This window comes from Anopheles maculipalpis, chromosome 2RL (genome assembly GCF_943734695.1).
Source record: "Anopheles maculipalpis chromosome 2RL, idAnoMacuDA_375_x, whole genome shotgun sequence".
NCBI lineage: Eukaryota > Metazoa > Arthropoda > Insecta > Diptera > Culicidae > Anopheles > Anopheles maculipalpis.
This window is the reverse complement of record NC_064871.1, coordinates 7,624,011-7,650,356: the sequence shown is the minus strand read 5'-3', so window position 1 is coordinate 7,650,356 and position 26,346 is coordinate 7,624,011. Positions and strand designations below refer to the sequence as shown.

The 26,346-nt window shown below is 47.6% G+C and overlaps 3 protein-coding genes across 4 annotated transcripts in view; 2 read left to right on the top strand and 1 right to left on the bottom strand.

The window, feature by feature from the left end:
- LOC126557940 (P3 protein-like) overlaps positions 1-26,346 on the top strand; it is a 168,781-nt gene that overhangs the window by 39,714 nt on the left and 102,721 nt on the right. The gene's annotated exons all lie outside the window — the stretch shown is intronic.
- Positions 534-2,145, bottom strand: LOC126558082 (saccharopine dehydrogenase-like oxidoreductase). Its single transcript, XM_050214026.1, has 4 exons — positions 1,313-2,145; positions 1,048-1,138; positions 716-984; positions 534-651 (listed from the first exon to the last, which is right to left on the bottom strand). The coding sequence occupies exons 1-4, from the start codon at positions 2,143-2,145 to the stop codon at positions 549-551; spliced, it is 1,296 nt and encodes a 431-aa protein (XP_050069983.1). The 3' UTR covers positions 534-548.
- LOC126559608 (baculoviral IAP repeat-containing protein 6) lies at positions 5,394-26,088 on the top strand. Its single transcript, XM_050215778.1, has 20 exons — positions 5,394-5,576; positions 5,670-8,463; positions 8,552-8,778; positions 8,857-9,078; positions 9,638-9,838; positions 10,313-10,841; positions 10,982-12,894; positions 12,980-13,784; positions 14,557-14,930; positions 15,002-16,055; positions 16,122-16,830; positions 16,900-17,143; positions 17,556-21,506; positions 21,582-21,748; positions 22,170-22,925; positions 23,026-23,268; positions 23,624-23,804; positions 23,878-24,061; positions 24,138-24,382; positions 24,477-26,088. The coding sequence occupies exons 1-20, from the start codon at positions 5,399-5,401 to the stop codon at positions 26,078-26,080; spliced, it is 16,581 nt and encodes a 5,526-aa protein (XP_050071735.1). The 5' UTR covers positions 5,394-5,398; the 3' UTR covers positions 26,081-26,088.

Genomic DNA, 26,346 nt, shown 5'->3' with positions numbered 1-26,346 from the left:
TCGCAAACAGCGTATGGACAAATATACCTTAATCTTTAATTCAATGATCATCTACCAGGATATGTTTTGCATTTTTATTTTTCGATAATATTTAATAGAATGGAGCTAAAAATCTATTTTTTGCCATATGATAGCATTATTTTAAATACTCAACCGACTTACCCTTCTACATAGCCTTTTCTTTCCTTAGATCATCAACCAAATATGATAGGCAGATCAAAAATTATTAGCTTTCTTATCCAAGAAAATGCTAACCCCTGGGTAGACGGTTATAGAAGTAAGGGGTGTATTTTTGGTCATTTAAACGAAGGTTAATTCGACCTCCTATAACGAGCGAATTGTTCTTCCTGTTACTAAATCGTTGGGAGAATAAAAGTCAACGTTTGGTTTTAATTTAATTTAATATCATGTTAACGAAACGAAAAGAGTAAAATGTTATGACGACTTTGCCGCTACACTAACTAACCACGTTGCCCTAAACCATTACCATCGTACCGAATGATGCAAGTGTAATGCAGTTGTTTGATATGATAATCAGCACATGCTATTTACTTGGATGGTTTGATAACCTCGAACTTGAAACCGTTCTTGGACAGCTGTTCGATTAAGCTCGTTTTAGCGTATGCCGCACCGGGCGGGTACACGCCACCCCTATAAAAAAAATCCATTACAATCCAATGGTACAATCAAACCTGGCGTGTAAATGATTACTTACGTTCCGGGCATTTTGTCACTCTCGCGCAAAATAGTAAGAGCGGATAGTATCAGTGCCACGCACGTTGCTCCATAGCCCGGATTGGTACCGGATACCTTAGTGACAATCTTCTTCGTTGGCGGACTCTTGAATTGGTCGGTCGGTTCCAGTAGCTTCTCGTCCTTATCCCAACCTTCGCCCCGGAAGTAGATTGCAAACTGGGCATTTTCCATTGATTTTTCCGACGGGCCTTCGTGCGATGCGTATCCCAAGGTGAACAATTTCGGGTACTAGAAAGACATATTTAATTATTAAAACAACAAGAGTTTTTTGTGTGAAATGATAAAGCATACCTTCAGTAATAATTGTCTGCCAAATTTGAAGCGACACATGATCGCAAATACAATCGCTACGAGTGCGACTCCCAGCACTTGAACGATCGATCTGCAAAGGAAATGGGGGATGAAAAGGTGGTGATCAATAATTGTACGAACCCTATTTACAAAATCTGTCTACTAAGGCACTATTGAATAAAATTTCTATTGGCAAAACCCTTAATAGTGGTTATGAAGGCAATTTTGTCAATATGGAAAACAGAAGATCGTCAAATATACATACTCAAACGCAACGTAGGCTTTCATTTGAATTGGACGTTTCTTTTCCGTGTCGTAAAAGTGACGTTGCGAGCGCATCACTACCGAACGATCGGAACCGGGGAACGGTACCGCCCACCAACCGTTTAGGAAGCTCGCCTTATGCACCACCATGCGATCCTTCAAGCGTGGCTGAAAGTTTGGCAACCGCGTCTTGTACAGCTGCGTGCGCAGAGGCCTTAACTCGTTGGCGTGGGCCAAGCCGTAAATGGCCGACTCCCAGGTACCGTAGTGTAGGACCGCACCACCATCGTGCGGTATCTTCGACGACACCTGCAGATAGGTTTCGACCGAGTTGACCACACCGTCAAACTCGCGCTCCAGAAACACGGTACCAAGATCGGCCGGAATCGAATCAAAACCACAGGCCGACACGACGTAAACGCCACGTTCCTGTGCCTGCTGATGGTACTCGAGCTGCATCCGTTCCATGTACTGCGGTTCACCGCTCACGTCCACATGGTGTGTGCCGGCCTCGATGCAAGCACTCACCACCGGCTTACCGTAGAACCGGTACGGACCGCAACAGTTGATCAACACCTTGCACTGTTCGGCCATACGCTTTAACGATTCCTCATCTTTCAGGTCGGCCGTAATGATTGGCACCTCCGATAGGTCTTTGTTCGCCTTTTTTTCAACCTCAGCAACCGTTTGCCGAAGCTTATCCCGACTACGGCCAGCAACACCCCACCGTAGGCCCTCGAGCAGCTTGATGCCTTCGAAAATGGTGTACTTGCCGGTGAATCCACTCGCGCCAAAAATGATAACATCCAAACGTTCCTCTTTATGTTGTTCCATTGCTGCGGTTACAGTGCTCTAGTTAACTGGTGGAAATGAGAAAACAACACAGCACGATCAGAATATGCGCCTACTTTAGATGATTGTTTGGTGAGAACTATCCTCGATCTAGACGGCCCTTGCGCCATTACATACTTTCAGCAAATACAGTGAACTCTCTCTAATCTGCAATCTGCAATTCTTCGAGAATTTTTGATAAGAGGGTTTCAACAATTGCAATTGCTTAGCAACAATTTTGCGAAAAGACGATCTCAAAGCTACTTAATCCTTAAAATAGAACGCAGCAAATATTAGATGTAAATGAATTGCATAAACATTTTTTCTACAGTTCTTCAACCACAATTAACTATTAAGCGATTGTTTTATTAGCTTTAAATTCAAAATTAGAGTAACAAAAATGCATTGAAAATTAAGGGACTGTGCAAAATATTCGAAAAAAGGGATTTTCCAAAATAGAGAGATTGCAGATTAGATAGAGTTCACTGTATGTTAATGGGGGTTGAATTGCATTCAACAGACCTTGTCGAGAAACACGAACCGCACAACTGCAACGGCGCCTGTTCGAACAATCGTTTCCATTGATGGGTATGTCGCCGCCTCCACGCCAAAGCCCGACACCACCTTGTTTTTAATACATAATGTGGAAGACAGCGGAGCAGCGCAGATACATACATGATGCATTCGCGCACATTACAGTTTATTTTAATTTTTTTTCCTCCTACCGCTGCTGCTGGTTGCGCTGACTCACGGTCGAGTAGGCTTTGGGATGAAGGAAATGAGCATGTTTTTTCTTCCAAACCGGGTGGGGTTCTCCACCACAAGTGTGCTTGTCTAAATCGCTTTCCGTTTTTTTGCGTGCGGTTTTGAGCGTATGATCTCATAACACAAAGCATCATCAAAATTGTACAGCGTCGTCATCAACAGACAAACCAGCACAGCCAACTAGTGCTTTGAATAAACAATTTACAATTACGTTACACCGAAGAAATGTTATTGGATTTGTGGTTTAAATATTTTACTCTTTTCGCACACGAAGGGTACATACTATTGCAATACCGGTACCTTTTTTCAATGTAATAAACGGAAGCGATGCGCTTTCACTTTACCTATTGAAGCCATTTAAAAAAAGGCATTCTTACGGTATATTAACCGAGAAGTAAAACTGTAATTTCGAACACGCCCTACAATCGACTTTAGTAGCAGGAAAGCCATAAATCCATATTACAAATGTTCACTCACAGGAAGTAGTACTATGCTACTATTTTAATCCAAGGATGCCACACGAAAAATCCCTTCGTAAGGCTCCCGAAATTTAACCTTCGACACAGCGCCATTGGCTTACGTGAGCCGGTCTTTGGTCCGCTCAGCATGATTTGCCGGAACATGTTCTCGCACACGGTTGAACTTTGTACTCGATAGATAATCGCTCTACACTGGTTCTTAATCAGTAATTAAGCTAAGGATAAGTTGCGCGCTACTGCAAGCTACTTACCAACGATGATCACACAAACGGCGACCGGTTTTATGAGTTGCTGATTTCGTATAATCGCCGCTTTATAAGAAACTTCAGCATCAAGCATATGTTTTGCCAGGTGGAAACGAGCAGGTTATGCTATGCCGTGTTGCAGATAGATGGAGCACATTGTCAGCTCCACTATTTTGAATTACATTTCGTATTATGCACTTTTTATTTATTTTATTTTATTTTTCGTTTGTTTTTATCTAATATCTTCATTTGTAATATGGACTGGAGTGAAATAAATTGCCGAAAAATTGCGCAACGATCGTGAATTGGTTAAATCCCTTATGTCAAACCACCAGTTGTCAAACAGTGACGTTCCTAGCTGGTCTCCCCAGCGCTGGTACAAGAAGTATGAATGATAAAACGGCTCTGCACACTCACACACATACATGTAAGATTTCTTCTGGTCTGGATCACTTATTTTTCTCGTCTGCAATAAGCAAATTTTCGTCATAGTGCAGCATTAGGCGGATTTCATCGAATACGTTGTTTGATGAGAGCCGTCGTAAAGAAAAGCTACAACCCACGGGCTTGTCGTCGGAAAAGTTTGCGTCGACGGGTAACCGAATGAAATATCTCTCTCGTACCACGGTGTTCAACTACGACGACTACAACGACGACGACAACGGAGCAAGAGTAGCAGTTTCTTTGCTGTTGTTCTTTTTCTTTCTTGAATCGGTGTGAGCTAGAATTGGCCGAAAATTGGCTGTGCTCTGGTTACGGGGAAAAGTTTAGGCGCGTGTTTGTTGTTTTGTTTCTCTGTGTTGTAAGGAGGTTTGTGATAAATCTCTAGTAATAGTAGAGAGCATTTTGTCAGTGATTCAGCGCGGCCATTGGTGTGTGCAAAATGTGTAAGTTTGAGCTTCTCCAGTGTGAAAGTATAGTGTGTTGGGCGTCCATCCCGTACGGTCGTTCGGCGGAATCTTTGTTCCTTTGGATTTACAATACATTTCCTTAAACTGGCTAGCTCGTTAGGCTATGATGGGATAAATGTTGCAGTTGTGCGCGAATGTTGAAAAGAAAAGACATAAAAACATATTAAAAAGTCCAAAAAAAAGACTTCTGCACTAGGCAACATGCTCTGTAATCGAGGCTAGTTAGAAGGAAGTGGAAAAAAGAGCAATATTGCATGCCAGAACGTATCTGTAACCCCACTCTGTTGAAGATAGGCAAGGGGGAGAAGGGGAAGAGTAGCGTATGGGACAAAAACGCAGGAGACGGAGCGACGGAGAGAGAGAAAATGAGAGAGACAGCGCAAATGTCATCGTTTGACAGATTGCTTGAAACAAATGTACGGCTGTGCTATTCGGGGTTATCTTTACCTGTCCCCCCGAGGCTTGCACGACTTGTGTGTGACACGGAAACATTTTCACAGTTGAGCAATATACAGTACAGTAAATTGCAAGAATAAGGACACGTAACTCTCATATCCTCTGTGGGCAGAAGTGGTTCTGCTGCTGTCCACAAAGCCCGTCCCTCGAAAAGCAATATTTCGGGAAGAAGAAGCTAGGAAGGAAAAATTCTAATCAGGTGGTCTGTTTTTTCTCGAATTCGCCCAACCAGGTTCTCCGGACAGCAGTGAACCGAACTCAACGCCGGAATAGTTTGCCTATTAATTGTTAGTCATCGAGCGAAGGAGGGAAAAACTTCCGGAGCTTCCTGGTCGCGTAAAATAGCACGAAAATACAGAGTAGCGATTGAACAGTTCCGCAGCAGCACTCACACAACAGTATGGCAAGTAGCGATGATCAATTGCTGAAAGAGGACGGCTATCTGAAAGTGGATGCTGAATCGCGTTTGATCACGTACCACCCGTATTTGAACGTAATTATCGTGATTGGTAGTAACAGTGAGGTGAAGCTTCTGGATGTCAATTCCGGTGTCATATTACAAAGTTACAGAATAACGGGTAAGCAAGATTTGGAGGAGGGGGTCTAGTATGAAGCGTATTTCTTGAGCAGCATTCATTCATTTCTATCTTCTTCCTCATCCTCTCTGACAGACATCAATTCCGTGCGATGCCGCTACTTGCCCCAACAGGATAAGATACTTATTTGGAACGGACGCAACATTTGCATGCGCGGTGACTATAATGGCGTTCTGCTGTTGGACACAATCCTGCAAGCGCCTGTCACCTCAACCGACGATCGAGTGCGCTTGGAGCTGTTGCTCACCGAGGCGCATCTGTTTCTCCAGTGTCTCCAAAACTTGGAAGAGCACGGTCTGGAGAATATGAGTGACGTTACGAACGAGCTGATGCAAAAGATTGGCGAAGCACAGTCACACTCGAAGCGCGGCATAAAGGCACAAAAGTGGGAAACGGTGTGCCTGGAGCTGCCACACTCATCGCTGCGCATGGTGGCAAGCGGTGTGGTGATGCAGCTTCGCCGGCTCGACCAGCACATCCCGGCGATGGCGATTGCATCGGCCATAAACGAGCGGCTGACCGATTTGCTTCGGGGTGCGCGGGTGAACGAGTCGGCCAAATCGGTGCAACGATTTCAGATGTACTCGGAGGCAGCACGTCGCCAAACGTTCGAGGCGTGGCCCCACATGGACTACAAGTGGGTGCTGCCGGATCAGATGGCTCAGGCCGGTTTCTACCATCAGCCGGGCGAGAACGGCAATAAGGATCGAGCGATGTGTTTCACCTGCACCGTGTGTCTCGTGTGCTGGGAGAAAACGGACGAACCGTGGAGCGAGCATGAACGGCACTCACCGAACTGTCCGTTCGTGAAGGGCGAGTTCACGCAGAATGTGCCACTGTCCGTAACGTACGCAACGAGTCCAGCCATCGCTACACCCGGTTTTAGTTTGATTTCGTCCGGCGATCGGGGCGTCGTGTTTTGCACCGGCAACCCTTCAGGGGACGTAACGGTGTGGAACATCGAGCGACAGTTGACCAAGGTGCACGAGTTTCTGGTGAAGCTACATCCAGACATACTAACCACGACATCCATTAGTCCGACGGCGACGGTCAATTCACTCGAATTGAACGCGTTGGCTTCGTACTTTGTCCGATCGCCGACGGGCAGTGGTGGCACCTTGCAACAGCGCCGTGCCTCACTTTCCCTGAAGCCGAAAATGCTCGGCACGAAGATAGTGGCCGGTGTGCGCGTCAAGAGCACGGAAACGATCGACCGCGAGGACATGTACGATGGGTACGAGCATGAGCCGGAAACGACACTTTTGCTGATCGTGTACAACATCGAAGACCCAGCGGTGGAGGATGCATCTCCACCGGGAACATCACCCACACTGAGCGCAAATCCCGCACAGACCACACAGATGATGATGAATGCAACTGGCGTTGGTGGTAATCAAGGCATCAAGTCGAATCTGTTTACCATCATGGAAAGTACGGAGGAAGAAGCGGTCAAACTGCTGGCGGAACGAACCAACATGCTGATGAGTGAATTACAGCACGCGAAGCAAAAGCTCGTCACACAAAAGTCGACCAAAACGAAGAAGAAACACTACACTACGGATGTAAGTGAACATGATGGTGGCAAAATCAAAAGTCTGTCAACGGTGGATTCGGCGGTAGCACCCATGGCGACATTACCATCCACCTCGATGAACATAGTGACAGAGGTGTTGGCCACCGGCATTAGTGATGGAAGCGTTGGTGGAGGTACAGGGGACGGAGGAGGCGGTGGTGGAGGAGGTGGAGGAGGAGAAGGTGGTGTGGGAGAAAGTACCAGTGCAATGGATGCAATTTTCTGCATTCCATTGCAGTACATCGAGCTGCCACCAATCATGATTGACTCGTGTGCCCATTACTACATCTCCGACACAGTTCCATCGAGTGATAATCGGTATCTGTTGGTGGTGGTCAAATACGATAGCGGCAGTACAGAGAAAACGATCCCTGCAACCACAAAGTCTAGTGCCTCCTTTGCCGATGTTGCGCCAAAGGATGATGATGAGGAGGAGCAAAAAGTCGATGGTGAAGAATCGACCGGTCCTCTTTGGTATGCCGTACTGCTGCTGTACATGCTGAACGAGGATGGTTTGGTGCGTGTGGACGAACCATTGATGCTTTGTCTGAACCAGGAGCAGGTCCCTCTTGAGATAACGATGCTACCCAAGTGTGATGGTACCGGGCGACACTTTGGTGGTCCCGAAACCGACCAAGGTATCTTCGTGATGACGTGTGCCGATGGGAAGTTGCGCATTGTTTCGTTGAAAACGCTCGCCATAATCTCGGAAGCATCCGTAAAGGATGATCGGTTCGTTTCGGCAACGTACTGCAAAAGTTTGGAGCGACTGTGCGGTTGCACCGCAAAGGGATGCCTTCATTTTTACTCCTTCTACGATCTGGATGCTGATTCAAGCGACGAACGGGACGAAGAGATCGTTGGGCAGCCGTCACTAACGTCAGCTATCGATTCCGACGACAAGGCGTACGGAGGAACGACCGGAGTTGATGGCGTAACACCGTTGGATGTTATCGACAACAGGAACGCCCAGTCAATCGTGCCACCGGCAGGAATATCAAACAATCAGGGAACTACTTCGCAGCAACAGCAACAGCAGCAAGCACAACACAACCCTGAGGGCGTAGGGCAGGAGTGTTGGTTAGCGTTCCGTCCGGACGTTGGCAGCAACATGAACAATCTCAAGCTGCTCCATACGCTCACGCTGTTCAGTGAGCTACTAACGCCTTATTCGGCAGAAGTACCTGCTTGCTGGAATGAGCTGGAGCAAGCTCAAAAACAGCGGCGAAATCCGCAACATCTACGGCCCGGGGATGATACGCATCTGACGAAAACATGGCGCTTACACAATGATGCGTACGTACCGGCGAGCCCATCAGACGGAGTGGGGATGCTGTTCGGGGTTGGCCGGAAGCTAATAGCAGTTTATCTTCTTTCTTCACAGGTCCACCTGGGACGAGCACCTGATTGAGCTGAACCTGCCCAAATGTACCTCGCTCGGTCATATTGACTTTAAATTTTCGCTCTATCAACCGTGCGCTAATTCACCCGCGATACAGGTAACTTTGCTAAAGCAGAAATCGATGGGTCTGTGCACGCGCCGTAAACCGCAATCGATAAATCGTGTCGACGAGTCGATTAACTTTAACATCGGTGCCGGCGAAGGCAAACGTAAGTAGCTGTTTAATCCACGATGTGATTTGCTATCCTTACTAACGGTTGGACACAACGATTTTTTTTTATTCTTAGATTTTGTTGAGAATCCGGTACTGAGTGAAGAGTATCTGCAAGCTAGAAATGCGGAAATTGTCGTCGGCCCGATCGAACTGGCCTCCTGCATGGACTTGAGCGAACAGGGCGGCTGTGTAACGCTCACGAGTCCAAAGCTGCTAAAATCCAAGGGTCGAAATTATCTGCTGCACATTAAAACAATGACAGATCTGTCGAAGGATGGGCAAGGTAAAACAAGAGGTAAGTAATAATCGGTGGTGGCAACATTCGATGGGAAATAGGAACACAGATTCTGGATTTATCTGTTGGTATGCGTCTCATGCATCGAAGTTTATTCAATTTGCTTTATCTTACTGTCGTTTGGTTCATCTATTTTGGCGCTACGGATGAAATACTCTTGAAATTTAATTTCGGTTAAAGCTTATCGATGAGTCAAATCCTACCTACAAGATTTTTGAACTTTTGGCTGGATGGTACCTCAAAAATTAAAAACCATTTTGAGTATTACTTTCGTTACTAGAGGTTAACACTTGGAAGTGTACATTTTTTTGTGGCTTTTGTCTAATAATCTAATGTCTAAAAAAAAAATTAAAAAATCTCTTTTATTATTGCTTCTAATAATTGTCTTCTCTTTGTATTTGCTATATTTAAAACCATTTCACCATTATCATTTTGGGAGAACGTCTCTCTGTGCCCCATACATACACTCAAACCTTTAACAACCTATAAACACTAACCCAAATCTTCGAATGCTTTTGCTCCGTCTCGATCTGTTTGTTGCACGTCGCCACGCGTTCAGTACCGGTCCGGAAGAAGGGCATTACGAGCATTCTGCTGACATCGTTGTCGAATATCTCGTCGGTACAATCGAATACACCTACGGGTGGTGGTGGCACTGTGCAAGTCGGTAAGGATGGTTCGTTGACGATTTTCTCCGTGCCCTCGCCGGCCGGGTCGTCCGCTGTGACGATCAATGCACGAACCAATGATTTCTACATAGGTAAATGTTGCAACCGATTCGCATGTTCGGTTTATTATGTTTTCTCTAGTTGAGGGTTTCTTTGTCAATAGTTTTGGGTTTTTGTGTGTTTGAAATTATTGTTTTGTTTTATTGTTTTAAAGTAGTAGCGATTTCGCTCTGCACTACGAAAAACCGACTAGAGCTGTTCATGAATATGTCTAAATCGATTTGTGAAATGTAAAAGTTGCTTTAACCCACCGGAGAAACTAATTCTTAGGAAAGCGGAAATGATTCATTTCCTTTTTCTTGCACTTCCTTCCTTCTGTCGTTGTGTTTGTGTGCCGTGTAAAGGGTTTTAATTTTATGAGTTATTAATTATTGAGTGTGTCGTTTTCCGCAGGGGGGAGTCAGGGTCCACTACATACTAGCTTACGTAATTGTGAAAGTTGTGAATGAAAGCAAAGGAAGTGTATTGTTCGATTAATCTTATTGTTTTTCCTTCTTTTCCTGCAGGGTGTGATTGGTTAAATGAAATATCCATCACGGTACGAGCCACACGGCAGCTGTACAAGGTTGAACACGAACGTGCCCAACGGTTGGCCATGTTGGACTCCAATATGCTGTTGGAGAATTTGCTAAACCTGCTTCATCAGCAATGCAATGAAACAAAGAAGGAAGCTGATGGTGGTGGTGGTGGCGATGGTGAAGAAAAGGGCACCACATCATCAGCAACTGGTGCGAAGACGCCGATGACGACGCTTGGTGAAAATATGATCATAACGCAACAGAACCTTGCCTTAGACATTCTCATATGGATTGTTACGATTCGTATGATGCGCTACCGATATCCGAAGAACCCGTTCGCTAAGCGCCCTGCTCCGACCGAGGTACGCAACGTCGCATCCACCGACCTGAACGTGCAGCAAACGGAATGCGCGCAGATCATCGAGAAGCATCTCGAGCAAACTATTCGTCACTGCATTGTGCTAGCCAATCGAAGCATCGCGCACAAGTGTGTGAAATTTATTTCCCTGGCGCTTGAGTGAGTATTTTATTATTATAAACTAATGATGGGTTCTCCGGAACGTACCCCCGTACCGGCTTCTATTACCAACACTCCTTGGTCCTCGTATGTGTAGGTCATTTGTTTTACTGTGTTCCTTTTATTTTCCTTGCCTGCAGGGGAGCCCAAAACATGGTCGACAAGAATGTGTGTAGCGCGTTCGAGCAATCGCTCAACGAAGCCATCATCAAATGCTTGCCGGACATTTTCAATTCCAACCATGCGGGCGCATTGCGTTGGTTCGCGCTGCTCATATCGGGCACCACCATGGCGGAACATCATTTGTCCGTAGCGGACCATTGCATGAGTCTGCTGAAATCGGTAGCAGAGGAATTGCGCAAACGTAACAATCCGTACGCTGCGTTGCTGCGTACCCGTTTCGGTCTGCACGGTTCACCGTTCGATTCGGAAGAGTTTGAAGCACCGTCAATGGATGGCCGCGTAGCGTTTGGCGGCGGTGCGGTAGGATATCCGTTCGGGTGCGGAACGGCAACGAATGGGCTCAACATGAATGGTGCTGGTGGTGTTGCTGGTGGCAATGGAGGTTGCAATAATACGGGCAAAGGTGGCGGTAGCGGTGCTAACGGACCACCGATAGGTTCGTCCGTACTGACCGGTCCTTCACCGATCGATTTGCGGCTAATGTGCTTTGCGGACGGTGCAGATCTGAAGTGTTTGTTCGATCAGCTACGAAGTCGCAGCATTGGGTCACACTTCCTGGGTTTGCTGGAGGTAGAACCGTTGCATTATTCTTGCTGCGCCACGTCCGACGCAACCAGGTTGGAAAATATCGATGGGAATGGAAACACCACTAGCAGCACCACCGCGACCAGTAGCAGCACTGTGAATGGGTTCGGTGCTGCTCCGGGAGCCAGTGGAATGGGCAATGGAATCTCGATAGAGCCCGTTTCCGCTGCAAACATGATGGTGGAAAATGCGGCCGGCGTCGGTGCGTTCACCGTGGATGTAAAGGTCGACATTCCAAATGACACACAAGGAGATGGGCAAAGTGACACGATGACCGTTTCATACCTCGGTTCGGATCTTTCGCAGCAAACCAATGCTAGTGCCAATCAGGGCAAAGGTGTGATCGGTAGCAGCAGCACCAGCAACAACGTTGGTCCTTCGAACAAAAAGTCAACGAGTCAGCCCAGTGGCCCAGACAAGGAAAACGTTGGCGACGCGTTGATGAACAATGTGAAAAACGTGCTGGTTGATAAGATTTTCTTTAAGGCACTGCAACAGCACAAGCTAAAATCGGCTGGAAATTCGTCTGCCGAAACAGTTGGCTTTCCGACCTACCTGCAACAAGCGCACGCCGATAGCAGCAGCCACATTAAACCGCACACAATCAACATCGCAGGCGGGGAAGAGATGGTGAAATTTTACCCATACAGCATTGTGGACGATGCGACCAGCTGTGCGACGATGGCTAATCTTGAGCCGCCACCGTGGATTGAAATGGACATAGACGATTTGCTACGTGCGTCAAACAAAGTGTCCTTTGTTGCGAACGACGATGCAGCCAAGCTGGACCAGCAGCAGGGACCGCACGATTCACTCCTTAATAACAAGATTCAGGAATATTTTGATGAGAAAAGCAGCACTGAAGCGGAAATCGATCAGTCCACCGGTGGCGGATTGCCCTGGCACAAGCTACTCGCCAGCCCGCCGAAACAGACGATCGTGGTTGAGCGGATGCATTCGTCAGCCATACGGTACGTTACGCTCGATTTCGGTGCACCAATCATGCTGACGGATGTGGTCATACCGGCCCATTCGGATCTTGCCTCGCTCTCGATCGACGTGTGGTGTTTTGAGGAGGAAGCGGACAGCGTTCGGTTGGTCGTTTCACAGGACATTCACTCGCGCACGCTCGTGCTGAGCGATCTGCAGCCGCCGCCCATCTGCCGGTATCTAAAAATCACCATAACGGGACGTTACGGAATGACAGCTACACGGTGCCGCATACCGATGGGCTCGTTCTACGGTCATATTGTTATTCTTGACCGTGAAGCGTACGCTGATCCGGGTAAGTTCTAGCAATCCAAAATGACGAGGGAAAATGAATTTGATTTTTGATTATGTATATGTGTGTGTTGCTTTTCTCGCTTTAGTGATGAAATTCCTCCACAAGAGGAAGCCGAATGTGCAGACACAGCTGAAGGTGTTGAAAGGGTTGTACGAAGACGTCCATTGTCGGTACTGCTTGGCAAGCAGTAAGCTGATGGATTTGCTTGTTCCGTACATGAACAGTGATGCATCCAACATTGCGCACATGCAAGCATTCCTAAATCGCATGAAAGACACATCGTTTGGTGGCGGGCTGGGTGCCGATTTGTACGGCACGTATGGAACGTACGGATCGGTTGGCAGTGGTAGTAGTGCTTCAGTCGAGTGTGCTAAAGTGACGGCAGCGTATGAAGAATGCATCGGATTCCAGCACCAGTTGAACGTCATTCGTCGTGTGATCGATCGAATCAGACCATCAATTGAAGCGAATCATCCGCTGCTGGTACAACTTATGTTGCCAACACAACCCTCACCGCTGAAGTACGGTAGCAGCGATCTCAGTTCGATCTACACGGATAAACTGCGCGTTATGAGCGAATGTTTGATCGAGGTAATTCTGCAGCTAATAACGATGTATGGCAGCGGCAGTATGCCCGCACCGGGAATGGGAATCGATCAGCCGAGCCCTGACCAACAGCAGCAGCAGCAGCAGCAGCAGCATATGAATCAAGAAATGTGCAATTTGCTGTTCGACACGATGGTGATTGCCGGCGATGCGCATACACAGCTTGCGACCTGCTCGATGCTTGTTCGTCTGTGCTGTTTTGAGTCGTGGTGGGGTGATTTTCTAGCCGACAAGTTCTTGACGCTGTATTCGTCACAGAATGAACGCATTTTCCCGCAGGATCGGTAAGTGAAAGTTCTATTTATTTAGCAGTTTTATTTATTTGATTTATTTAATAATTCCGTTGTGCGCCCATGATACAATCATGATACTTAATAATTAAGGGAAGGTTGAAAAAGGGATATGAAAACTATTATGATGGTAATTACTAGCAAATTATGGAGTACATGAGACAGGTACGGAAGTAGGAAATTGGAAGATGAAATACAAACATTTCGTGATCCCTATTAAACGAGGCGCAAGCTGTTAATCAAGGATCATTCTGGTGAAAACCCGAATGGTGAGAAGGGATTAATATAGGAGATATATATAGGAGAAATTGTCGAGTTCAGAGTAAACGATACAGGCAATGAAGTAAGACTGCGCATGTGATTGCCGAGATTTAATCTCAGCCACGGTAAGGATAGTAAGGCTTAAAGGGCGGTATGGGCCGTGTAGGAATCTATAAACTGCAAGCCTTGTAAATTTTCTTTGGACTCTCTCTATTCTCTGCATAGCAGCAATACCGGCTGGAGTTCAGATTACGCTAGCAGTTCATAGTAGAGCAAACCATACAGCCTTTGGACATAATGGGTCTCATATTTGAGATGCCATGCGAGAAATGAGGTCCAGTCTTTATTAACCGCTTAGTTAATGTGAACATGAAATGAAAGGTTTTCGTCCAACCATATCGAAAGATCTTTGATGCAGGAAATTCTACTTAATTGAATGCAGATAAAGTTTCAATGATAGTGTTTTTCGTCTGACTGAATTTCTTCTTTTTCGAAAAATTTGCAGCGTGTTCCTATTGCTTACTTACCTAGGACGACGTAGTATCGCCATCGGTCGCAGTCGCACAACGGTTATTGATGCTATTCTGCGCAGTTTGGCAACACTGCTTGCACCATTGGCTGCGAACAGTGCGACCGGGTTGAGCATTTGGTGCAGTACGGATCTAAATTTACTTGGTTGGATATTGCTGTTTTTGTCGGTGTGCCTGGACGACGGTACCGAGGGCAGAAAGGATCAGAACAACATGCGCTGGGACTTTATGTCAGGGGAGACGGACATGGTAAAGGCACGGATGAACATGAACAATAGCGGTCTGCGTACCCTAACCCGATCGTTCAAGAAGCGGCTAATTCAAACCAAACAATACAGTCAACTTACGGGTAAGATCAAATGAATGTTCGTTTTCTGTTTCTACTCAATATGTCATGTTCATTTTTTTTAACGATTTTAGGTACTACATCAAAGCTAGAAATGGCACTCAAGCAGCAAGAAAATCACCTTAAAAAATTGACCGTCAACATGAAGCAAAGTCTGGGTGATTACATAAACGAAATTAATAGTAAAATGAAGGAGATTGGCGAAACCGCCATTGCACCGATCAGCAAGAGCGAACTATCACAAGATGGTAATGGTATGGTATCGTCTTCGTCCAGCGGAAACCACACGACATCGTCCATCAGCAGCAGCCTGCCTGTTAATGTTGTGAAAAGTGGAGGAAAGTTTGTCAATGTTGTTGCCGGTGAACGTACAATACGAGATGCGTCCAACGAGGCGGCGACTAGCAGCCATACAACCAAGGGCGTTGTGGATGTGGGCGGTAACGAAGGCGAAACTCCGTTCGACACCGGACTGAAGTCGATGAAGATCGACAAAATTATTGTCGTGATTCGTGGCCTAATAGGGTTGTTGTTGAGCATGGACTTTACTTGCAACATGGACCTGTTCCTCATCACGTGTAAAATAATCGCTCGCTTGGTGTTGGCTTGTCGGCCAGCACTGCAGCTTTCGAAGATCATTACGACAAACCAATTGCTGCAGCTGGTTCGGATTGCGGTCTGGGAAAATCAACAACAACCATGGGCAGTGCATGCAATAACTTGTCTGCTGCAGGATGTGCTGGAGGCAGACAAAAGCTTCAAGGATGCTGAGAGCGATTCCTCCGATTCACCGGGCGAAGAAGGAACTGCTGGTGCTTCGGCGGGGCCGGTGACATCTAATCCAAACGGAGCAACATTGCACTCGATGCGACCACCGGTGGAAGTACCTAATAAGCATCAACAGCAACAACAACATCCATTGCAAAGCACGGCACATCACGTTTCTTGTGATCTTAGTTACGCCGATGTGGCCAAGAATCAGCTATCGTCGGTGGTCGAGTGTGATGATTCCGAGATAGAGGAAATATTCATCATCAACGACATATATGCGGCTCGTGAGAAACGGTTCTGCAAGCGCGATATCGGATCGCTTGCTTCTTTTGCTAGTAAATACAGCGTCACGAACAAGTAAGTTTCATTCGGGATTTTTCTCTAGTTCTATTTCAGTACATGAGTAATATTTTTTCTTTCCAGGACTGTGTCAGCTGCTATGGATGCACGGCTGGAGATGGGACTAGATACGAATGTAGAAATCGTTCTTCGGCGTTTGACAACGCGGTCAGCATTTAACCTGATCAGCAGCTTACCGCACGTTTCGATGATGTCTGAGCTGATCGGAGCTAGCACGACATCGGGCCAACCATCCGAAACGTCTTCATCATCACTATGGCCCGAAAACATCATTGACGTCTGGTCTGGACCGGAATATCTGCTAGGGCTTGAGACAAACAGTATGCTAACGGAAGTGTTTGACAAAATTCTATCCGATTTGCATCAACTTGATTCGTGGCTAAATTTGGAGAAAATTCTCCAACTATGGTTAACGCTGAATGGAGAAACGCTCGAGAATCTACCGGGCAGCAACGCAACCGGACTAAATCCATACTCGTTTCCACGCATTCCGTTCGGCGATCGGGCGGTGCGAGGATTGTTGAAAGCATTGGCCACTCATCCAAACATTAAGCTGCGAGCTTGGTGCCTAGGGTTTCACTGCTTGAATTTGGCTTGTAAACCGCACTTCGAAGCCGATTGCATCGAGTCGATGTCCACCAGTAGCGACAATCACTTCCGGCGCATGGGAAATTTGATCGTAAATGATGAAAACTTTGAGAAGATGTTGCTACGGTTTTTCTCTGGTGCAGATCAGTCGATGATTTCAATGGACGGTAGCAGCAGTCGTTATGTGAGTATAATGGAACAAGAGATCCTGACGGTAACCGCAATTAATTGTCATTTTTATTGTGTATTGCAGGCTGGCCCAACGGTGTGCAAGCTCGTGGTAGAGTTGTTCGTGTGGTTAGAGCTACGGTGCAATGTGAAGGATAAGCTGAAGCAGACGCTGTTACGAGTAACATTGCATCTGGTACAGTTTGGTGGAGCGATAGCCAACCAACAGGGTCCGATCGACGCCCAGAGTCAAATGATAAAGGAACTGTTAAATTTTCCATACGACAAAAGCGACCTAGGCATTGCGATGAGTGTCATTGAGTGTGTTTGTAAGTACCACTGGCTGATTCATTCCTTAACATTTATTTCAATGACCACGTACACGGGTATGTTTTGTATTTTTATTTTTCTATAGCATTTAATGTAATGGAGTCAAAAAACCTGTCTTTTGCTATATTGTAGATATTTTTTTTATAAATCTCAATGTCAATTGACTGGTCAGACAAGAAATAATCATTTCTTTCCTGAAATTTTCAAGTAAATATGATAAGCGGATCGAAAGATACTAGCTTTCTTATCCCATATCTTATCCCGCTTTCTAACTCCCATACAAAATGTATGAACTATCCGGGTATGTGGTTATAGAAGTAAGGGGTGTATTTTTGATCATTGAAACTTAGGTTTATGGCATCATCATTGATGTTTCCCGGACACTGATACTGAAATTTATTTTCTTCACAGCACATCTAGTGTACAATAATGTGGTAAATGTGGATAAATTGTACTGTCAAAAGACGACGGAATCGGGCAATTCGAGTAGCATGCTGGGTGGAGGTATGCGGTTCAGCAGTCTGTTCGCCACGGTTTTCAATGCTGAATCTAACCGTGCCTGTAAATCCGCGACCGATAGTTCGCTGTTGGTAGATTTGCTAAAGCTAGCGTCGATTCTTGTTAATACGAAAAATCCACACACCACCACCACGAACATTGGCAATGAGGGAGGAACATTAGATGACGCTCATACCGGTCCAGTAACTAGTGTTGGTGTGGATAATTTGAACACCTCGAGTGAAAGTCAAACGGATGAAATCAAAGCAGAACAGCAGCATACCGGAGCTGTTGGCGGTGGTACAAGCGCAGGAAACGCTTCCGGCAATGGAGGTAACAGCGGACCTAATGCTACAACAGCAGGCACAAGTGAGTCTCGTCCGAAGGTACCGTGCTTTGCGGACACTGTGCTGCAACACTCACCCACGATGAATCGTTTGCTGAGCGCACTTTCGCACTGTAACCATTCGTCTCTAACAATGCTGGTAGCGTCAACGGTCAATTACGGCAGTACATCGGGGGCCGAAAATAGCAGTACCAAGACGATTCGAAACATGCACCCGTACGAACTCTGTACCGTGGCTGATGCCGTGTTTCAGCTGCTCCTATATCTTAGCCGCACGGCGTCACAGAACGAGCTGGTAGTGAAGCCACTGTTTGAGTACATTAACAATGCGTCTAATGTGCGACATCCGATGCCGAAGTTGCACCTTTCCGAGCCATTCCTGTGGTTCATCCTGAAGGTACTCGGTACACCCGCATCGGTTGCCATCTTTACCGAGCTGGGTGGCATCCAGGTACTGTGCGAAAGTTTGGTGCGCAGCAACCGGGCACTGATAAACACACAACCGAGCCTGGTATCAATGATCATGCAACGACTATCAAAATCATCCGTTGGTTTGCATGGTGTGAGCATTGCGGGCAGTGCCGGTGGAAGCGCAGGTATGGCGGCGGCTGGAAACTGTAGCGGAAGTTCATCGAAGAAAAGTACCCCAATCATAGCGACACCTCGGAACGAAGAGGGCCTAATTAATTTCGCTCCCTATTCCACCATTACGTCGGACAATCTGTCGGTGCAGGCCGCTGATGTGTTAATACAGGCACCGCTCGCATCGCACCGTCGGGCTCGAAATCCGGCCTGGAGTTATTTGTTCTACCCGAACGAATCGAACGTTGACCTAACGGTCACACTGCCGACGGCCGTATTGTTGAAGGAGGTACAGCTGCAACCACATCTAGCGACACTTGCCTCATGTCCGTCGGCGGTTGCGATCGAGGTGACGAGGGACAACATCCTCGGCCCGCTACCAATCACACAACCGATTTCAACTGTCGGTATGACGTGTATTCGGTTACGATTTGCTCAGCCCGAAATTGCGACGAGCGTGATCATTCGCTTGTATCGTCCACGTGATGCGCTGAACATTGGTTTGACACAAATATCCATTCTCGGTACGACCACCTTCGGTGAAATGATGCCCCCAACAGCGGGTCCGTCCGGGTACGGTGCCGGGTCGATGCAATGTTGGCCCAGTTCTTCCATTGTAGCGATTGGTGGTGGAGGATCAGGATCGACGGTTAATCTGAAGCCGTCGAACGATTTGTGCAGCTACCGGAAGGCGTTTGGTTTGGTCGACGCGGATGAAGGGGTTGGACTGGGTGGGGGTGCTGGATTGGATGACGATCGTATGGCCGGAACGGCAAGAACCAGTCTTGGCTGGTTGCGTGTATTAACGCAGTGTTTCAGCGTTACTATCTACTACGCCGATCAGCAGCTGGCGAATCGTGTGATAGCGGCAGCAAACGAGGTGACTGGGTTTATGGAGGCTTGCTGTGCGTTACTCAACATTGCACCAAACAGTCCGAACAATACTCTACAAAATTTGGAAACCGTACTGCTAAAACTTGGACTACATAGCCGTGAGATGGGCTTGCGGTTGATAAACACGCTCCTGCGGCAAAGCATTCCCCAGACGTTTCAGCTTACGAACGACTCCATCTCTGATTTGCTCTATCAGCTGTGCACGATGCAGAACGAGCACACGCGTGATCGTTTGCAGGCCATGCTGGAGTGGGTGCTGACGTTGTACGAACGATACCAGCAGAACATTACGATGGGAACAGCGGGCGGAAGTACACTAAATCAGCACCGATTGGCACTCCACTCTACAAATCCATACAGCGGCTTCGTACGTTGTTTGGCCGCTATTCTCTGGCAGGTGTTCGCCACCGATCTCATACCTGATCTGCTCGAAATGGTCACCCGGGAGCTGTTTGATGTGCTGTTCAGTTGGCTGCAGGAGCTTCGGCAGCAGGAATGCGCTAGCGGCAGTGGTCCTTTGAAGAAAGCGATCGACACTCTGCTCTGTTCGGTTTGCTGTATTCGGCCGGAGTTTTTCACCATGCTGCTGCGACGGATGGGTGTGTTGGTGCCGAACCTTTCCACTGATCTGACCGCATCAATTTCGGACGATCGTAAGGACGGTGAGCGGCGAACGGACGACAGCAAGCAGGAAGAGTCGGACACGACCGAATGGTATAGCCATCTGGTGATAGAGGATATTGCATGTCTGGACCTATCGAGCAGTCAACTGGCAACGATAGCGATGGCCAGCCAGTCTCCACTCGCTGTACAGCAGTTGATCGATTCGGGATTGCCGAAACTATTGAATTCTGTCATACTGGAGTTTTGCCGTCGCGCTACGAACGGCTGTGCCGAACGACTACGCCGTGGTGTCCCACACCTCTCGAAAGCTGAATGTTCATCAGCTAGTGCATCAGCGGATGGTTGCTTGACGGATGCCGACAAATGGAGCGGTGGAGAATCGTCCGAAAACGCCACAAATCTCCCAATGGTAAACATTCACAAGGTTACGGAAATTCTGACCTTCTTCACGGATATGTGCTCCGAGGGTCACATGCGCGATTGGTTGGGGAGTCACGAGGGCGCAATTTTCTGGGAACCACTGTTGCTGCTGCTGTGCAACAACCAGCTTGCGAACGTGACACGCGATATAACGACACAGTCGTGCCTCGAGCTGGAAGAGTGCTTCATCAAGTTCCTGTCGCGTGTGACGAGCTGCCATCCGAAAAATCAGGAAGTCCTGACAATCAACCTGATCTCAGTGATACGCAAATCAGACCCCGCCGAAGAAGCGATGCATAGCGGCGGTACTGATGGAGGTGCTGCACCGTTGACCTCTGGCAATCTGGCGGCAGGAAGTTTATCGCGGAACTGTATTTCCGGTTTCACTCGCCGTTTGCTGTTGCAGATTCTGCTCGAAAGCGAAAAGATAATGGTGGCGGTGCGTAGTGATCTGCCGCTGTTACAAAGCAAGGAAGCATCCGGTTGTGGTGGTACGATTGGACTAGGAGCAGGTGGCGGATTGTACAATTCGATCGCCAACCATCCTTCAAAGCGACCGAACGCACATCTGATGCTGTTCCAGCTGAGCACCAATGCCAAATGCCAGGATATTTTGGACCAGTGTGCTGCTGCCGTTTACCAACCAATTTTACCGTCTGCCGTGTCAGCTTCCTCGTCAGCTTCGTCTGCTTCACAGCCATCGGTTGTGGCAGCTGCTGCCGCTGCTTCTACAACATCATCCAATGCCCCTATCGGTGACTTGTCGGTGCTATCTGCACCAAATGTGACCAGCGGTCAGCCGGCCATGAGTTCGTCCTCTGCCGGTGGATCGCAGGGCAGCAACGCACAAAGCTGCCGAGACAGCGAACTGTGGGAGCTGGGAATGGGGCTTGAGTTCCTAAGCGTTGCGGCAGGAGTCACGGCGAAAGATAAGCGGCTAAAGGAGGCCAAAAACCAAGCAACAACAATGCGTCGAAAAGATTTGATGTCCATGTTCAGTAAGTGAAACGTTTGTTTCTTGCCAACTTGGGAAACATGTCTTCTCTAATGTTTTGGGGTTTTCATTTTTGTAGAAATCAAAATGGATGACCCCAAGCTGTCCGTTCCGGATGGTATGTTCCTGACGCACTCGGCCGTACCGGAAGTAATTATAACGAGTGATACAACCATCTCGCAGCTGCTGACCATGCTGAAGTCCGCCGGCATATCGCTCTCCATACCGTGCATCAATCTAAACTTGGTCAGTCAAATTGAATACGAAGAAATTTTTTTTTTGTTTATTTTATTTTTCTATTCTATGGCGGCCTATTCCGCTTGTTCGTTGGGAAAGGGAAGGAAGGAAGGAAAGCCAAAAGAGTGGTGGTTGGACAGGTCGTACACACCAGGCTCTGGGAAGAGTGTGGGGGGGGGGGGGGTTGACTTGCCATAAATGCAGCCAAGAATATCGAAATACGTCAGAGAGCGTTGGTAGATATCCAAGTTCCACTATATCTAAAGGACGAAAAATAGAGCTGAGCAATTTCGAGATTTAGACAAAGTCAGCTTCCAAGTTCTTTGCTGTTTTAAATCTCGAATTGATTATTACATGAGATGGGGATAAATACATAAAGGGAATTGCATGCTTGTTTTCAAGAACAGTCTCCTTCCTTGGTTTCTTGCAGATTGATGCCAAAAATAAACCACCAGCCGATGCATCGGTTGGCGAATCGTCATCGTCGGGAGCGGGATCATCCGCGTTCATGCGCGCAACCGAGTTTCTACCCTTACCGTCACCGCTGCAGATATTCTCCAGCCGTGGCGGTCTCTCACTACTAGCGCACTATCTACCGACCGTGTATCCCGAGATGCCGAAGAGTAGCGTCCACTACTTGGACAAGGATCGTAGTCCGCCGGGAGGGACAGGAGTGGGAAGCGCCGGTGCCGGGAGTGAATGGGTAAAGCTCGAACAGATGGACGAGATCTATGAAGATGTAGATGATGTGCCGGATTCTTCCCCGAAAGCGCAATCGATTACCGCGATTCCACAACATTCGCTCGCTGCCTTTGCACTGTTCCTAAAGCTTCCGGCCTATTCGGAAGTCCTGCTTAACGATACCGTCCGGGCACAGTGTTTGCTGCGCCTGATACTGGGCGTTACCAGCGACGGCGAGGGTAACGAAATCTACAGTCTGCCTCTGTCCAACACATTGCCCACGTTGCCGTTTGAAGTGTTCCGGCAGCTGCTAGAATCGTCCCCACTCACAACGGACGATGGTGTGCTGCTCCGCCGTATGGTGATTGAAGTCGGTGCGATACATTTCGTGCTAAACTGTCTCAGCATCTTCACCCATCACAACAACAGTGGCTCGATACGATCAGGCGCAACGACAGCATCCGTGCCGGTTAGCACTAGTAGTACCGGCAGTGGTACTGCTAGCGTTAACACTAGTGGCATCGCTAGTTCGACAAATAATGTAAGTATGGAATGTGAATGACAGTTATGTCCAGTGCAATTGAAAGTTTTTGTATCTCTTTAAGGCATTCATCTCGCTATTCCAAGGAATAACGAACGTAGGTGGCACCAATAAATCTTCGTCCACCATGACTGGCCACGCAACCGCCAATAGTACAGAGGATCAGCTGAATGCCGACGATAAAGGGCATATGTATTGGGCTAAGGGTACCGGATTTGGTACTGGTTCAACGCAACAATCGTGGAACGTGGAACAAGCTCTTATGCGACAGAAAAGCGAGGAAGAACATGTTACCGTGCTGTTGCAGGTAATTTTGGAACATTCTCCAAAACAGCGTGACATTACAGGGTTTTTGAGGAGATATTGATTCAATCTATGAGAGAGACACCTTTGACCAAGACCTTTAGGAGTGCATTGTGAGGGAAAGTTGACTGCTGATGCAGCTTATTTGTTTGCAAACACTTTTCACTCTTAATGTCAAAATCAGCTCCAAAATTGCTACCTATCAAAGAGCTCTGCATCGACCTGTATTTATATAGATTTTGAACTCTCAGATTGAATCAATAATATACCTGAACAGATCAATATCTCGATGAACTTGTTCATTATATCCGCGAAAATCCTGTATTACATTATCGTGATATCGTTTTACTGTTTCGTAGGTACTATCGAGTTACATTAATCCTGGCTGCAATAGCTATGTGATCAGCTCGGGCACGGAAGATTTGCACAACTTTAAGGATTCGTTTGAATCGGTCGGCGATCTACCACCAATCTTTCTCGATCTCATCCAGCAAAGCTGTCTCATTCCCGCCCTAAGTTCCTATTTGCGCAACGATTCAGGTAAGGGGGTGGTTTGAGATGGAAAACGAGTTACATGTTTTACTAAACGGGTATTTTAAACCATTTTTTACAGTGTTGGACATTACGCGTCATATTCCACTGTATCGCGCCATTCTGCAGCTGCTGCGAGCCATTGCCGTGTCAAACCAGCTGGCGATGCTGCTGGTGAATAAGAATTCCAGCGAAAGTAAACTGTGTATTGCTGGGCTGCTGTCAAACATGAAAGCCTGCGTGGATACTTATGCTAGTCGATTGAAGTAAGTAGAGTTGTGGATCGCTGTGCCGATGCATACGGGGAATAAATGGAATAATGTATTTCTTTGTCGTTGATAGGGTGAATAAAAAATCCAACTTGAAAGGACAGACCCAAAAAATTATCGTCTCCTTGGACGATGGAGATGATGAAGGTTTGGCGCTGATGATGCATGACATTCAACTTACCTCGTTGCTGGTGCAGAACGCTACCAACATGGACACGACGAGTGCGGCTGACGAGAGTGAAAAGCAAACGATTCCACGGCCGATCGCAAAGTCGGTTGAAGACAAGTATTTGGAAATTATGAAAGCACTGCAATTCGGTAAGGAAACACTCAATCACTTGTGCCGAACGGTGGATCTGATTGAAATGTGTGTTTTAATTCTGTTTCGTGTTTGTTTTTGTTTCTCCTCCAGACACCTATGAGATGATTGCAGAGTCAGAAAATGGCTATCGGTTTACGATATCACATCACTTTGAAACGAACGTTCGCATGGCAGGGGATCGTGGTCATCCGGGGCGAGTGAAACGGTTGGCACAGGAAACGGTAACTCTCTCCACTAGCTTGCCCCTGTCGTACAGCAGCTCGGTGTTTGTGCGTTGTGACACCGATCGGTTGGATATCATGAAGGTGCTAATAACTGGACCGGCCGAAACGCCGTACGCAAACGGTTGCTTCGAGTTTGACGTTTACTTCCCACCGGACTATCCCAACTCGCCAATGATGATTAATCTGGAAACGACCGGCCGCAATACCGTTCGTTTCAACCCGAACCTGTACAACGATGGCAAGGTTTGCTTGTCGGTGTTGAACACATGGCACGGCCGACCGGAAGAAAAGTGGAACGCACATACATCCAGCTTCCTTCAGGTACTGGTGTCCATTCAGAGCCTTATTCTGGTGCCCGAACCATACTTCAACGAGCCCGGATTTGAGCGGAGCCGAGGGACACCAACCGGTTCGCACAGTTCCCGGGAGTACAACAGTAACATCTATCAGGCGTGCGTACGGTACGCGATGCTGGAGCAGCTGCGTCATCCGTGTCCCTGCTTCCAGGACGTCATTCATGCGCATTTCTGGCTGAAGCGCAATGAAATTTGCAACCAGATAGAGGAATGGATTGCCGAACTGAGTCATCCGCTGCAGCACGAGCGTACGGGGCGAACGATATCGTTCAATGCGATGGTACTGCGCCGTCAGTACAAACAGTTGCGCGAAGAGCTTGCCAAGCTGACACCACCGGAAGGGCTGGAAGAGGCGGACTATCCGTTCAATGCCGGAAGCAACATTACTCCTACCACCGCAACAGGTGGATCTACGACTGTCACTGCTACTGCTCTTCCCACCTGTCCGGCCGGATCGTTGATGCACTCTTCCTCGTCCTGTTCGTCCTCATCATCCTCAACGTCCTCGTCGTCCTCTAGCTCGTCGTCCAGCTCGTCATCCTCGTCGTCCACTTCATCGTCATCGTCGAACTCGTCAACACACAGCCAGCAGCAAGCCATCGTGACGAACGTGACTGACAGCAGCGCAATGGAGGGTGGTGATGGTTCCGAGAGCGTTATGCTTGAAGAAACCGATGGTGTTTCGAGCAGCGTCGAGGATGTCGCTGGCGTGAAGGAGGACACGCGGGACGGTGGGATGATGACGGAAGAGGTAGCCGTCGTATTTAGCGATCATTCCGAAGATCAAGGTAGCGAAACTGGCAATGTTGTTCATACCGTAACTGGTTCTGGAGGCGGTGGTGGTGGTGATTGCAGTGAATCTTCATCCAGTGGCAGCAGCATCGTGACGGGCGTTTCGGCAGGTTCTGTCGACAGTAGCGAATCGACTGCCATTACGGGTGGTCTGTCCGAGGAGACGGCCGGATCGAATCAACTACCGACGACTGCCGACGACGACATTAGCAGTATCAACAGTATCGAGAAGCCAATCGGTGGAGGTGCCAAAAGTGTGCACGAATCCCTGGACGATGAGGCTGATCTTTCGCTGGAAGAGATGGCACTGTCAATGGTTTAAGGTATGCACGGGGTGGCAGCAAATGATTTTTTTCTATATAATAACTGTTACATTGTTTCTCGTAGACTTATCATCAAAATGGCATACAAACACACATACTACCCCGTGCAGGATGTCTGTTGACTGTCAAAACACAGAACACATCCACATCTCCCCGGGGTACGTCCAGGAAGGGGAGCCCAGTAGTAAATTAAAAAACTGTTTGTTGTGTATGTTTAAGCGCCTAGAGCTTCGGGCTAGACTTTGGGAACGTGTGGGAGCGGGGT

Excerpts from the sequence above, each read along its gene's own strand:
- LOC126558082 (XM_050214026.1), bottom strand. The coding sequence starts at position 2,145 with ATGGAACAACATAAAGAGGAACGTTTGGATGTTATCATTTTTGGCGCG. Across the intron at positions 1,139-1,312 it reads AAAGCCTACGTTGCGTTTGA|ATCGATCGTTCAAGTGCTGG; the intron begins GTATGTATATTT and ends TTTCCTTTGCAG. Across the intron at positions 985-1,047 it reads GCAGACAATTATTACTGAAG|TACCCGAAATTGTTCACCTT; the intron begins GTATGCTTTATC and ends ATGTCTTTCTAG.
- LOC126559608 (XM_050215778.1), top strand. The coding sequence starts at position 5,399 with ATGGCAAGTAGCGATGATCAATTGCTGAAAGAGGACGGCTATCTGAAA. Across the intron at positions 13,785-14,556 it reads CGCATTTTCCCGCAGGATCG|CGTGTTCCTATTGCTTACTT; the intron begins GTAAGTGAAAGT and ends AAAAATTTGCAG. Across the intron at positions 24,062-24,137 it reads ACTTATGCTAGTCGATTGAA|GGTGAATAAAAAATCCAACT; the intron begins GTAAGTAGAGTT and ends TGTCGTTGATAG.